This window comes from Heloderma suspectum, chromosome 2, assembly GCF_057233095.1.
Source record: "Heloderma suspectum isolate Gila_16-S chromosome 2, 16-S_ref, whole genome shotgun sequence".
NCBI lineage: Eukaryota > Metazoa > Chordata > Lepidosauria > Squamata > Helodermatidae > Heloderma > Heloderma suspectum.
This window is the reverse complement of record NC_139459.1, coordinates 289,588,363-289,604,117: the sequence shown is the minus strand read 5'-3', so window position 1 is coordinate 289,604,117 and position 15,755 is coordinate 289,588,363. Positions and strand designations below refer to the sequence as shown.

The 15,755-nt window shown below is 43.9% G+C and overlaps 1 protein-coding gene across 2 annotated transcripts in view; it reads right to left on the bottom strand.

Annotated features, from left to right (window-relative positions):
- The window catches only part of IARS1 (isoleucyl-tRNA synthetase 1), a 131,920-nt gene that overhangs the window by 75,278 nt on the left and 40,887 nt on the right, over nucleotides 1-15,755 (bottom strand). For both annotated transcript variants that reach the window (XM_084839856.1, XM_084839857.1), the window contains exons 15-16: nucleotides 4,953-5,079; nucleotides 2,316-2,389 (exon numbers count right to left, since the gene is read on the bottom strand). In XM_084839856.1, the coding sequence (XP_084695982.1) occupies nucleotides 2,316-2,389; nucleotides 4,953-5,079 (201 nt within the window). The remainder of the gene's footprint in view (nucleotides 1-2,315; nucleotides 2,390-4,952; nucleotides 5,080-15,755) is intronic.

The following is a 15,755-nucleotide window of genomic DNA, read 5'->3' as shown; positions in this document are numbered from 1 at the left end:
GATCCGGTGGATCCACAGTTGGCTACAGAATCGGACTCAAAGAGTGCTTATCAATGGGACCTTCTCAAACTGGGGAGAGGTAACGAGTGGGGTACCGCAGGGCTCAGTCCTGGGCCCAGTGCTCTTCAACAGTTTTATTAATGACTTGGAGGAGGAGGGACAGGGAATGCTGATCACATTTGCAGATGACACAAAATTGGGCGGGATAGCTAATACTTTGGAAGACAGAAACAAAATTCAAAGTGATCTGGATAGGCTGGAGCGCTGGGCAGAAAACAACAGAATGACATTGAATAGGGATAAATGCCAAGTTCTGCACCTAGGAAAAAGAAACCAAATGCATAGTTACAAGATGGGGGATACGTGGCTCAACCACACTACAAGCGAGAAGGATCTTGGAACTGTTGTCGATCACAAGCTGAAGATGAGCCAACAATGTGATGTGGCTGCAAAAAAGGCAAATGCTCTTTTGGGCTGCATTCATAGAAGCATAGCTTCCAAATCCCGGGAAGTACTAGTTCCCCTCTACTCAGCACTGGTTAGGCCTCATCTGGAGTACTGTGTACAGTTCTGGGCACCACACGTGAAGAAGGATGCAGACAACCTGGAGAGGGTTCAGAGGAGGGCAACAAAGATGATCAGGGTACTGGAAACAAAGCCCTACGAGGAGAGACTGAAAGAACTGGGCATGTTTAGCCTTAAGAGAAGACTGAGGGGAGATATGATAGCACTCTTCAAGTACTTGAAAGGTTGTCACAGAGAAGAAGGCCAGGATCTCTTCTTGATCGTCCCAAAGTGCAGGACACGGAATAATGGGCTGAAGTTACAGGAAGCCAGATTCTGGCTGAACATCAGGAAAAGCTTCCTGACTGTAACAGCAATACGACAATGGAACCAATGACCTGGGGAGGTGGTGGGCTCTCCCACACTGGAGGCCTTCAAGACGAGGCTGGACAGCCATTTGTCAGGGATGCTCTGACTTGGATTCCTGCATTGAGCAGGGGGTTGGACTCAATGGCCTTGTAGGCCCCTTCCAACCCTACTATTCTATGATTCTGTGATTCTATGATTAATGTTTTGGCATTAAACATTGCTAAACATTAAACATTGCTCGGAGGGAGCAATCCTATGTGGAGAGCCACCTCCAAAGTCGGAGGCGACCGCCTATCCAATACAGGGTGGGAGGAGAGCAAAGGGGATCATCTCCCTGCATTCGCGGCTAGATAGCCAATTTCAGCTGTCTAGCTGTGGGATGTTGGAGCGCAGGGTGGGGAAGCCAGACGACAATTAGGAAGCATCGTACTAGCACTTACACACTCCCCGCCCCTCCGAGCTCCCGCGAACACCCCCTTTTGCCCCATTCCATGCTTCTCTTCCAAGCACGGAGGCCGGGGATGATCCATGCCATGCCGCCTACAAGGCAGTGGGGAAGGGAACAGGGGGGTGCCTTTCCGGGAATCACCCTCGGAGCACAGGCTCCGAGGTTGGTTCCCAGAAACTGACCAATCCTATGGCCATCTAGCCGCTGACTAGCAGCCATAGGATTGTGCCCTTAGCTGTCAAAAGAGCGCAGAGAATCCATTTATGCAGACCATTTGTTAATTTCCAAGAGGCAGGTAGGACCTCACAAGTCAATCTGACATTCCTCTTTTATACTGGCTAGCTTAGGTTTCTTTAGAGCAGGGTTGGGTATGTTGTGACCTGCTAGAATTTTTGACCTACAACCTCCAGCATACTTCACCATTTGCCATGCTGGCTAAGGCTGATGGGAGTTGTAGGCCAAAATATCTAAAGGGCCACTGAACTGTTTTATTTTAACTTGTATGCTACCAATCTGATTTCCCCCTCATCTTTATCCCCATCCTTAATGTCTTCTTAATTTGGAACTTGAAAGTTTTAGTGTATACTTCTGACAACTCAACAATCTTTCCTATGTGTCCCAGACCATACTCTCATGCTACATGCTCTGACCAAGGGGGGGATAAGGGGGGAAACAGCCTGAAATCGCCCAGTGGAGACTCAGGAGTTAGCTAACCCCTCCCAGGCTGAAAATTAACCTGCAACTCTTGAAATTCCTCTCACTGAAGAATTAGAGAGACTTGAGAGCTGGTGACAGATTTAGGTTGGAGCATTGCAGGCTGGCTGTTAGGGTGTTGTATGGCAGCTGGGCAATCTCCACAAAGCTGTCTGCCAGCTCATTTTCTAGGCTCTAAAATGAATTATGCATTTTTAAAAATGGATTCAGCAATGACAAGTGAGTACAGATATTAATAAGTCATATCAGATCTTGGCTTGCTTTTGCCACGATCACTAACCTTTCTCTATGGAGATCAGTGATTTTCACTCCTGACAGCTCTTCTAATTCTGCTACAGATCCAATACAGACCACCTGTTAAAGTTCAACATATAAAAAATCAAATATCAAAGGTTTCTATAAAATTAAGTATTATTATTTATTTCATTTCTATACCACCCAATAGCTGAGGCTCTCTGGGTGGTTCGCAACAATTCACAAAAAATAAACAGCATTATAAACATTATGCAACATTAAATGATACAACATTATAATAAAGCATAGTCTAAAAAAATTAATATACAAAATGTAAAACCATTTAAATAGCTAAAAACAAATTCAGTAAACAGTTTCAATAGAAGACCTGTTCAAGACAACTGACATAGGTGCTCCATCATACGCCATTAAATGCCTGGGAGTAGAAGGCAGTCTTAACCTGGCGCCGAAAAGGTGAAAGTGTTGGTGCCAGGCAGGCCTCAGTAGGGAGCTCAGTCAGGGGGCCACCACTGAGAAGGCCCTCTCCCTTCTTGCCACTTTATCAGCCTCTCTTGGAGGAGGCACTTGGAAGAAGGCACCAGATGCTGACTGTAGTGTCTGGGTAGGTTAATGGCAGGAAAGGTGTTCAATCAGGTATTGTGGCCCCAAGCCCTATAAAGCTTTATATCTTAAAACCAGAATCTTGAATCAGTCTCAGAAACATACAGGCAGCCAATGCAAGCGGGCCAGAATTGGTCTTATGTGCTCAGACCTTCTGGTCCCAGTTATTAATCTGGCTGCAGCATTTCGCACAAGCTGCAGCTTCTGAACAGTCTTCAAGGGCAGCACCACATGGAGTGCATTGCAGTAATCTAATTTGGAGATTACCAGAGCATAGATTACTGAAGCAAGGTTATCCCTGTCCAGATAGGGGGTAGCTAGGCCACCAGCTGAAGCTGGTAGAGCCTCAAGTGACAGAGATGGATCCAGGAGAACCCTCAAGCTACGAACCTGCTCGTTCAAGGTGAGTGCAACCCCATCCCGAACAGGTTGAGCACTCTCCAATATATAGGAGAAGCATGTCATTAAGGAGTCAATTACTTTTAAGTAGCAAATTTTAAATAAGTGTGTTTTAACTGTAAACACTGAGACAAAAGCTTTTCAAAAGTGGAACTACAACTATTGGTTGAGTTCATATGATATGACAACCCACCCTGTGAAATAAGCTACACAGTATGGGTTGTCGTCTGAATAACCCACGGTGAGCCTGGCAGATGATCGGGCTCACCATAGGTTGTTCTCCCCCTCCTTCCCCCTTGGTCCTCCTGCTGGCCCTAGCAGGTATCCCAGGGGACTTGACAGCAGAACCCATCTTGTCTTCCACCAAGTTTTCCCTCTTCATGGGGAACTGCGACCCGGGTCATGGTTCCCGGCTTTAAAAAACAAACAAACCTGTGATCGAGCATTTGCACAAAAATGGGGCCAAAATATTTTTTCAGCCCCAGCAATTGTGCAAATGTCCTCTTAAAAAAAAAAAAAGTCATATTTTCTGAGTTGCGCAAGTGTGCAACTCCAACTGTCTACAATATACAGGCTCACCTTGTCTGGTACCTTGTATGTTTCAGCTGTCAAGCATACAAGGTAACTGATAAGAGAAAACTGTACATAGGCTGCTTTTACAGCCTTTGACAGTTGACAGGTGGAAAAGGGGTGTGGATTACCCCTTAGCAGGGTGTTACCCAGGATTTAAAGTATTGCCCTGACCTTTGGGGGTGCCCTCCTTCGAACCCCCACTTGACCGAGTCCCCAGCGTAGTTTTTTTATAGAGGTCTACAAACCACCCCTTTTTTCACTCCCTTTCACAGTAACTGCAGCTATATTTGATAGCTGTCAAAGTAGCTGTCAAAGGTTGCTGCAATTTAGCGTGAATGGGAGTGAAAAGGGGGTGATGTATAGATCTCTGTGAAAGAGTCTTTGAAAAAGGCCAAAAAAGAGGACATTTGCACATATTGCTGGAGCCACAAAAGTTTTTTAAAAACCCACCCAATTTTTGTGCAAATGCCTGAATGTGAAAAAAAAAAAAAAGCCGGGAATTGTGACCAGAGTCCAGTTCCCACAGCAAGGAGAACTTGGCAGCAGACATGAGAGGTTCTGCTGCCACATACCCTGGGGCTAGTGAGCGAGTGACAGCCCTTCCAAAGTGTAATTTGCACACTGTTGAAGCGACTGTCACTTGCTCATGGGCAAGATCACTTGGCAAGAGTTTCTGCTGCTCTTGCTGAGCGGCTCGTTCATCAATGCCCACAATCCACAATGGGCTCGCCATGCCAGGTTTGGATGACACACCAACCCATTGTGGGTCAAACAACCCCAAGAACAAACCATGGCTTGTTGGGGTGGCTTGTCACCCTGCAGGAATCGGTCCGGTTTGCACAACACAACCCACTGTAGCATGTCACCCATGATGGGTTGTCATGTCGTGCGAACCCAGTCACTGATGCATGAAGTCTTCAATGAATGGCCTTCCGTCTGCCAAAGCTAGCAATAGAAGCCTCGGCTATCAAGAATCACATCACTTGACTAGATAATCTTAACTGCAGTTTTACATTCTCAGCACGATCAGACTAAGAAAATCAATCATAGCAAAGTAATCTTCACTCATTCAAACTTGGTTCCAACGCACCTCTTCAAAATCGTCACTGACCCACAATGGGATGGGTGTCCCCCAGTATCGATTTCGTGAAATAGCCCAATCACGTGCATCTCTCAACCAGTTTCCAAACCGCTTCTCTCTCACGAAGTCAGGAACCCTAATTATTAAAATAACAATCTTACTATCAACAAAATCAAGAGAAACCGTTATGCAGATATAGATTCTCTATGTAAGACTGAACGTAGTCAGTTTGCGTCTCTTTGGTCAGCAAGATCAAACACTCTTCTACCCTCATGCAAATCTCCTTTGGCAGCCTTAACCACTATTAAAGGCATACATCTGTATCAACCTTAATCCCTGGCCAATCTTATGCCAATTCGACTCGATGGGATACACTAGTAAATTAAGACTTGGATGGGTTCCTAAAGCCAGAAGAGTTTTTGAAGAAAGGATGTTTAACTAAGTGAAAGAAAGAAGAGCAAAAATGGGGATGTTCCCATTGTTTTTTGATGTGTGATAATTAAGTCCAGTCCCTAGCACAGTCATTGTTTTAGCCTGCTTTAGCAGGATCTCTAAGCACTTCATAGTTTATTGGAAGCTTTGAGCTAACTACACTTTATATGATGGTACCCTGATTGCACTGTACCTTAACGTTGATCACCTTAATCTGACTTTATTGCATTTTAACCCATATATTTTAATGTGATTGTGCTGTAAATGGGGCTGCCACTGAAGACGTTTCAGCTCCTGCAGAATGCAGCAGCCAGGATTATAACCAGTACAGTCAGGTGGAATCATCTTACAACTGCACTGGCTGCCTATGTGCTTCCAATTCAGGATGCTGGTGACCTGGCTTGAGACTCAAATTTCTGACGGATCATCAGGGGAGGCACTTTTCTGTTGTGGCACCCCGATTGTGAAACATCCTTCCCATCCAGGTACAATTGCCACTGAAATTGTATTCTGTTTGGCACCAGGTCAAAGCCTATTCGTTTGTCCAGGCACTTTAAACTGATAATCTTATGCTTAGTGAAAAATCAGCTAACTACAAACTGTGGTTTACAAAGTTGGCTTATATTCACTAGTTAGGAATAACCATGGTTTAGTGTTCAGAGAACACCTTTATGGTTAATCTAAAATGGAAGCGGATGCTTCCAGACTTACGGCCACACCACAGGAAAGTGAATACGCAAGCATAAGGCTTCTTCTTGTAATTCTAAACTATGGTTTAGTGCAGCATGGCCACTGTTCAGGGATAATGGGCATTCTAGTCCAACATCTGGAAGCCACAGGTTCCCCCTTCCCTGGTTTAGTGTTGCCTCCCCACTGGACTAGTGGGAAGCCTTAAGCAATTTACTCTCTCCCTCATCCACACATTTTTAATATAAGGATAAATATAGGGTTTTTAGAAGTTCAAGTATTTTACATACATTATCTTGTTGTAGCTCTTATTTTAATTTTTGTATTTATACCCCACCTCATGGCACAAAGGCCTATGGTAACCTATAAAGCATGGAAACCAAGAGATAGGTCTGAAGACATTGAGTGAGTTCACAGAGGAGGCAAGGGGTATGAGAAAAGTAGCTCATTGTTAGCCACTACAAAAACTCTATTACTAGCCTACAATGCAGGGACTATTACAAGGTTTTCCCAACAAATTTTGTGAGGAACTTTGACAACTTAGAAAAAGCAGTATAACAATGTCAGGAACAACTACTATTATTGTGGAAGAAGTAGGCCCATTTGCACCTCTTTCATTCTTCTCTCTGTTATTTACCACTCCCCACTCACAATCCATGGGATTCCAGCAGAGAGACAGGTCCTGAAGATATGCCTCAAAACAGCCTTCCTAAACATACAGAAGTGAATTCTGCTGGTGAGCATCACATACCCACTCAGACAAGTACGTTTAATGTGTGTGTGGGGGGGGTTACAAATGTTGTAATTTTACTGCTTACCTATTTTATTTATTTAAAATATTTCCATACTGCTTTTCAGGACAGGATCCTGTCAAAGTGGATTACAGTAAAAAAAACAACAACACCTATCACCATAAAACAATTGTACAATCAAATAATCACATTAAAACCATTAATTAAAATTATCCACAACTCTAATGAACGAAAACAGTAGCATAACAGCAAAACATCAGCCCAACAGTAAATTTAAAAGTTACAAAGTTTTAAGAGAAAGCAATAATTAAACCACCTCTAAGCTATCAGTGGACTGAAATAAAAATGTATTCAAAACCCAACTAAAAGATAATAAAAAGGGTAGAATTTTTTTCTCTCTAGGGAGGGAGTTCCAGAAATGGGGCACCACCACTGAAAAGGTCCTGTCCTGCATTTCCACCAATTTTGGAAATTCCACCAATTTCCACACTAATTTTACCTACTCTTGGGTCTGCAAGCAGGGCCTCCAACTCCAAAGCCCATCTCAAGGTAATTTCTCTATTTGGACAATAGCTCTCATTCTGGGTGACACAAGTTCTTTACCTGATGCAAACTTCATTGTTTTGAAAAGATGGGTTGTTAAAGTCAGACTTGTAAGTAAGTCCCCAAAGGTTGCTAGTCAGCTGGGGGCTAGAGAATTCCATCCCTCCTTCAGTATACAAATGAAGCAGCTGCTGGGTGCAGAGGACAGGGCTGCCCTTCCTCTGACAGCCTACTTGATTTCTATGCTGGGTGCAGAGGAGCAATGGAGTGCTCCATCCCTCCTCCTGCAGCCCACTCACTCGCCTGCACGCAGTTCTGTGTCGCCTCAGGTGATGGGGCTAGTGCTGGGCTACAAGGCTGGTTGGGCACTGGGCACTACTGGACTGATGAGAGAAGAGTACTGAGGGGAGAGGATTGTTCCATCATTTACAGCTGGCTGGCTGCTTGTAACCTGCACCCCTTTGGTGTTGCCCCTTTGGTTTGCCCCGAGGGGCAAAGGTGCCTTCTATCTTCCTTCCTTTTTGGTCTGCTTACATCCTGGTCATCTATTGATTGCCTGTCTTATATGAGTGAGGTATCCCTGAGTGAGAGTAGGGATCCTCTGACAACAGCAGTTTTTCATATGTTATTGTTGCCCACCCTGGGTGAGAGACAGGGGATAGAGGCTTCATATGCTAGAACTGCTTCTCTGCCCAGGGTGGAAGCCTGTGGTAGTTGGAAGTGGAGCTTCCCCTGGGTGAAAGGTGGGGTGGGGTGGGGTGGAAGAACTGCTTTGACACCTTCCAGGTGAGACAGAATGAGCATGAACCAATGGAAGTAGGTGACATGGCTAAGAAATAAACACTTTACTTGTTCTCTGCTTTATTTTGGTTGATTAACAAACCTGATGTCCTGTGACCAGCAGCAGGTTACAACCACAAATTACAAACTGTGATTGTGTTAGTTTGGTTGGGAGTGATTGTTGGATGAGTAGAGTGTATGTGTTGAATGGTGGGTGGCTGTTGAGAGTGTGTGGGTATTTTTACAGTGATAAGCATGTGCCTAGGAAACTCTGATACAGGGACCCACGGAGGCAGCACCACTGTTCCAGTGACTTGGAGCAGAAAGAGATACAGCAGGAGGAGGGAGCTGGGACATCATAGTAGAATACGTCACAGATGTTCATACACTGTTCCCCTTCAACCCCCCTCCTCTAGTTCTCATGTACCTGGCAGCTCTTCCACTGAGCCCTCCTATCTTGCGGTGCTGCTATTTAACACCAGATCGGTCCACAATAAGACTGCACTCATTCACAATTTAATCGTGGATGAGAGGGCTGACCTGGCGTGTATTACTGAGACTTGGGTGGGTGAGCTGGGTGGAGTCAACCTAACTCAGCTCTGTCCACCTGGGAACTCAGTGCAGCACCAACATGGGGGGGCAGGCTGTGGTTCATAGATCCTCCATCTCTCTCACCAGGAGACCACTCTGCCTTGGAGCAGGCCTTGAGGGGCTGCACCTGGTGTTGGGCCACAGAGACAGATTGGGGATGCTGCTGGTGTACCACCCACCCTGCTGCCCAGCATCCTGGGTTTCGTCCTGGTTACGGGCCTGAATCAGCCTTGGTCACCATGATGGATGACTTTTATCGAGAGAGGGACAGCGGGAGTGCAACCCTGTTAATTCTGCTCAATCTCCCATCGGCTTTTGATACCACTGACCATGGTATCCTCCTGGATCAACTCCGTGGGATGGGTATTGGAGGCACTGTGTTACAGTGGTTCCAGTCCTAACTACAGAGCTGATTTCAGAGAGTAACACTGGGTGACTATTCTTCAGCCCCTTGGCAATTGCCCTATGGGGTGCCGCAGGGTACCATCTTGTCCCCAATGTTGTTTAACATCTATATGAAGCCGCTGGGAGCAGTCATTAGGGGATTTGGAGCTAAATGCCATCAGTATGCTGATGACACACAGCTCTATCTCCCTGTGATATCTGAATCAGGAGTGGCTGTGCAAGTCCTGAATCAGTGCCTAGACTCAGTAATGGGCTGCATGAGGGCCAATAAACTGAAGCTGAATCCTGGTAAGATGGAAGCCCTGTGGGTGAGTGGTTCCCGGGTCCGGGAGATAGGCTCATTGCCTGTTCTGGATGGGGTTGCACTCCCTCTGAAAGACCAGGTCCATAGTCTGGGGGTACTCCTACATCCATCATTGTCACTGGACGCCCAAGTGGTTGCGGCGGTTCGGAGTGCCTTTTACCAGTTTCGGATGGTTCGCAAGCTACAGCCTCTCCTGGATAGGGATAGCTTGACCATGGTGGTACAGGCATTAATCAATTAATCAAGACTGGATTACTGCAATGCGCTCTATGTGGGGCTGCCCTTAGGACTGGTCCGGAAGCTGGAGCTAGTGCAGAATGCAGTAGCTTGGTTGTTGTCAGGAGCTCCCCCTTTTCAGCATGTAACTCCTCTGATAAGGGAACTGTACTGGCTGCCTATTCGCTACCGGGCCAGGTTTAAGTTATTAGTACTAGTGTACAAAGCCCTAAACAACTTGGGACCAGGATACCTGAGAGAGCACCTCCTTCTTTACCAACCTGCCTGGTCACTGAGGTCATCAGAGGGCATGTTCGTGGTGGTTCCACATGGACCCATGGCCCAGTCGGAGCCCACCAGGAAAAGAGCCTTCAGTGTGGTGGCCCCCTTCCTGGGGAATTCCCTGCCTTTAGAGGTCAGGCAGGCGCCAACATTGTGTTCCTTCCAGCGCCTCCTGAACACGTTATTTCAAGAGGCCTTCCTTGCAAGACCAGCCGTGGTTTATTGGGGTTTGTTTTTTTAAAAAAATGTTTTAACTCTTTTAACCTGCTATTTTATTCTTTCACTGTGTTGTTCACTGCTCCAAAATCTTCTGATGTGAAGCGTTATATAAATATTGTAAATAAATAAATAAGGTTGCCAGTGTCTTTCTGAAAGTTTATTTTTACCTCCCCAATGACCTACACTTTTTCAAAGATTCATCACAGATTTACCCCAAAGTAATATTAAATACCAACAGAGATTTCTTGAATAAAGTCAGTCAAAACAAAAATACACTGTAGATTTCACTTCATACATTAGGACTTCACAGCACACTGCAGTTCTTTCTTGACTTTTCTACACAGCTTTTAGTTATTTTTAGCTGGCAGAAAGTATATATAATGGTATGTCAAACTCCCAGCGTAAAAGCCGCTGAAATAATGTAGAAAAGCCCAGCAGTTTTGCTTTCTGATAGCATTAGTTTTCTTGCTTTGAAAGAATGTAATTGCCTTTAAAAGTTTTAGAGCCTGAAGTTATTACAATTACACTCTTCATGCTGACCCTAAAAAACCCAATCTAACTACAAGTGGAAAACTGAACTGAGATAAAAGAGTATTTGAGCAATTCGCTAATGTGAAAAATGAACTTTCTAATCTTGCTGTTTGATACAATAGCTTTCTACTTCAAGATTCTGGTAGACAGCACCTGTAGCATAAAGTGGATAAAAAGCATTTGTTCACAGTTTAAGTAGCTAACTAGAGATCCAGAAATGCAACAATGCAAACAATGATAAATTCTCTTGTGTACATGCTGCTATATTTTTCACTGAATTCATAAACTAATCTGGGAATTGTTATCAAGAGATCCATCTATAGTGCAAGAGTACTAGGAAACAAAATCTATGGGGCCTGCATAGTCTGGCTTATGTAGGAGTCTAACCCTAGAAAGGAAAAAGCTCTTGGGCAACCGCAATGCAAAATGTAAGTTTTTGGAAGTTTGTGGATGATACTGCCACCCAATACAAAATTCTAACTCGCTGATTTGCAGAGCTGATATAACAAACACGAGAAATCCCACTGTCAGGCACTGTGGGGGACATGCTATAATTTGTTCAGCGTGTTCAACTGATTGAAAGCCCCACTCCAGAGACAGTAACATGCAAAAAGGTGACACCTCAGTCTAACATCCCCAGTGTTATTGCACCATCACTGCTTGTATGTCAGGCCTTTATATGGCAGTGTACAATCCCTACTTCAGTCTCTCACACTTCATGAAATCACACCTCTTCTAAACCTACTAGATGATCTTGTCTGTCTAATACACACACACACACACACACACACACACACACACACACCCCCAAGAAACCTCAGTGAGTAAATTTATCCAGATCCTACATCTCTCACTCCCTGGACGTGCTTTGACAACCACCCAGCTCTCTCACATACCCACAGCACATTGCTGCTCTGCTCCCTGAATACCAGTTCCATCTCAAATCTGAAGACAACCTGGGTCTACAATACAAACTCACAACCTCCAACTTTTTTTTGGCAATCCCAGTGGGATCATGACTCTGGGAAACCTCAAGCCTTAGAATGTTTGTAGATGTATTGCCAAAGAGACTGGCAGAACTGCTTGCCAACTCACCCACTCTGCTAGTGTCTCACAAACAGAGGGATAGCTCCCTCCTGGGAGAAAAGCTGCCTTGTATCATTCCATTTAAAATACGCACATCAGGGTGTGCTTTTTCCCATTTTTTATATAAAGAATGGAATCTGGTAGAGACTTGCCTGGGATCCCCACTGAAAGATATAGGTTTCCTATATGCATACACCAAAGATTTAATCCCTACTTAATCACACTCCAGTACATCTAGGAACTGAGTGGGGCAGACTAGGCATGAGCTTATCTTGTGCTCTCTTCATTTGCCTGTCCTACTCGCTCTTACTGTGTGAGCAGTGTGTCACTGAAGCAATTCTAGCCTGCAGGGTCCCCAACAGCTTTGCAATGCAGCGTAAAGGCCAACTACAGAAAGAGTAAGCCTTTCTGTTAACACCCCCCACCTTTCCTGCGGCAGCATAGAAATCAAGCAAATATTGTATAGAAAAAAAGATGGTGCTAATATTTAAGAAGACTGATGTTTAACAACTGGGTCAGTCTCACCTTTGAGTTAACAGAGATCCAACAAATTTTCTCTACACTCCATCAAAAATGGCACAGCATTTTCCTAATATAATTACATATCTAACGCTTCAAATGTGAATGCTCACTTTCACCCGGGCTAAACATTATATGGCATAGTGAAGGTTCTTTTAAGCAATATATTATTCTTCAGGAAGACTTAGGGTCAACAAGGGATTTCTAGGTGCAAGCCAAGGATTTGTATCCAACGTCACACTGGTGGAAAGGAGATCACGGAGCAAAACTTCCCCACCTCTCCATCTCCCAGAAGCCCCCAGAAAAGCCTTTCCTGAGGGCACCCTCCTGAAAAGGGTGGGCTGTTACATGGGAGCATGAGGGGAGAAGGAAGATCTCTGAAAATGAGAAAGAAGCACCTTCCACAGGCAGAGCTCCACCTCATGGAAGGTGCCTCCACTGGATTTTCAGGAATCCACCTGCCTGCCCTTGTCCCCTGTGCCATACCCTATCCCAGATAAGGGACCCCCAACGGTCAAGAGGTTTTGGGGGGAATTCTGAGGGAAAGAGGAGGCAGGAAGTCACCCTGCATGAACTTCAATTGCTGGCATGATGTTGGATACAACGCATTATAGGTAGCTTGTGATTTCACCACACAAATAGTATCCCATCAAAATCTATGCCCAAAAGTTCTCAACTCTATAGCCACACTAAAAAAAATTGTAGAAATTAGCCCACTGCATGAAATATTACAGTTAGACTTTATACTCAAATATCCTGGTCAGTATCCAACACTGTCTGTCTGCTTACATTATTGGCTTATTCCTAATACAAACAAGCTGGTATAACAAGTTTCCCTGGAAAACTCATTGTGCTACTCGTGTACTGCTACAGGTTGCTTATGCTAGCGGTACATCAAACAGCATAAGTAGTCTAACAGAGCTGGATAACCACCACCCCACTCTAGTTATTTTATGCTAAATGGGGTGGGGGGAGATTCTACTGGTTACTTTCAATACTATACTACATGCCTAATTTAATTTTTGTCTGCTTGAATAGCAAAAAGCATCAACAAGTGTATTAGGTGCAGATAAAGTGGTCAGCACTGAAGTTATACTAACTGGATTTTTTATTCTTGCAATACTTTTTCACCCCTTTTTCACCCCTTGACTATGGCAAGGTACCACAGAAAATAAGACACCCCACATTTTAGAACAAAATTGGAATGCTGTTTTAGATTTTTATAACCATGCAAGACAGCTATAAAGCAGTAAGCCAACTCAAGTTTCAAGTCATCCTTCTCTAGCCTTTGTGGAACACACGTTTATTTTCCTCAAAAATCAGCCAAAGAGGATTCTGCAGCCAGAAAGAGCTAAGGTCTTGACCATGGACACAGCAAAAGTCGTTGGCACATGAGCTTCCCCACCCAGCCAACTGCAGGATTTGCATAATGGTTTTTGCTACAACCAATACCTATCCCATGAACCTGGGCGTCCAAATTTTAGTTTACGCCAGTCATTCTGCAGAGGGAGTCTATTCCATTCAAGGACAGCCTATGACCAGCTACAGCCTGGCTATTCCACAGCTCCTCACTAAAATGAAGTTTCCAGGTTAAAGATCCTAACAGAGGTATAAGACAAGAGTATAGAAAAATCATGTTGGAATTCTTGCCATCTTGTGCAGTACACCTTTCCCTCTCTCATTTTACATTTGCTTACATCTTGATACACAGTAGTTATACAAACGTGCTCTTGTTATTTTTTGGATGAGTAACTCTTTCTCATACTAAAAATTGCCATTACTGCACACTTAACAGTAATTGAATAAAAAAAGTGCACTATGGAGAGCGAAGAAAAAGTATTTATATTCACTATACAAGCCTCCTGAGTTACACTGCCCTATAGGGACACATATGGACAATGAATGTGCTTCTCTGCTTTCATATCCCAATGGGGACATTTAAAAAAAGACACCTATGGTTTACTCCAGTAGATACTGCCATCTAGCTTTGTAACCTTGTTATGGACTTGCTTACAGGGAGGTTACTGGAAGAATAATCCAATCCAGATTATAGAAGTTTACAAAGCTTTACTCTTAAATTCAATAGTGCTCACTCAGCCAGCCAGTCACCCTACCCAGTCACACAGCTAACTCCAGACAAACTGTATGCATCCGAGCATACTTGCTCCTGGGAATAAGGAGGAATAAAGACCCTGATCAGAGAGGTCTGCAGATAGTAAGTTCTTTTATACTCTTCATCCTTTCAAAAATGGATCAGGACTGTTACCCTCTGACAACTCTAGTCACTTGTTTGGAAGAGGAGAAGTTTGACAGACTAGCTGCATTCTTTCCCCTCCATCCAGACTGTTGATTAGAATGGACATCTCCAGTTTTCGGTTGACCATGCACACATTCTGCAAGAGTGGCATACAGAGTCCCCCTCTCCCCACTCCTCTCACGGACACACATGCAATATTATCCTTCTGAACTTCTGATGGGGGATACCCTCACTGGATTTCAGCAAATATCAACAACACTTGAGACTGTTTCACACCCAAGATCTTGTGCCCCCAAATATATACACGTAACATATCTGTGCAGTCTCTCCTCCTCAAATTGGAGTGTGGGGAAGAGACTGCATGAACCAGGTGAATATGTAGAGTTAATCCTATGTCTCGTCATCTCAAATTCTCCCTGGGGGGAAACTAAAATGAAGAAAGAAGTCTCACAGCTCCTCACTAAAATGAAGTTTCCGGGTTAAAGATCCTAACGGGGGTATAAGACAAGAGTATAGAAAAATCATGTTGGAATTCTTGCCATCTTGTGGAGTACTCCTTTCCCTCTCTCATTTTACATTTGCTTACCACTAGCACTAGTGGTACCACTAGTGCTAGTACCACTAGCACTTCCACTTCTTCATCCTTTCTCTGACAAATGGTCCTGCTGATTCTTCAAAGTTACAATAAATTTTTGCTGGGTCTTAATATATGCCAGTTCAAAAATACATTAGTATTAAATTCTCTCATTAAAAACTAATTATAAATTCAATTAGGTTATCAAATTTGTCAAACCAGGTTTAATCTAGTTCACCAGAAGCAATGTCTATAAGGAGGAAACAGTATTCCTAAGAGGCATCTAGTCTGAGCAGTCAACAATGATTCTAAAGGCAATGTGTACATCATACCAAATTCCAAAGATTGCTACAGCCTAGAAGGCATTTTCTCCTTAAGCATCCCTATATTTAGAACACTGCAGATTTCTCAAGTTCCTTGCCCCCAAAATTAAACAGTACCCCTGGACCTTAACATGGTGCTGATGTAGACAAATTTGTAGATATTTTGAGTACTTCCAGCAAGTATTCATGACACTATGCCAAAGCACTGATACACACATAAAACGAGCATGCATAGTAAAAACCTTTTGAAGTTAGCTTTTTTTATTGCCAGATTTTTTTAATTTTAAAATCTGGCAATTAAACAAAACAAT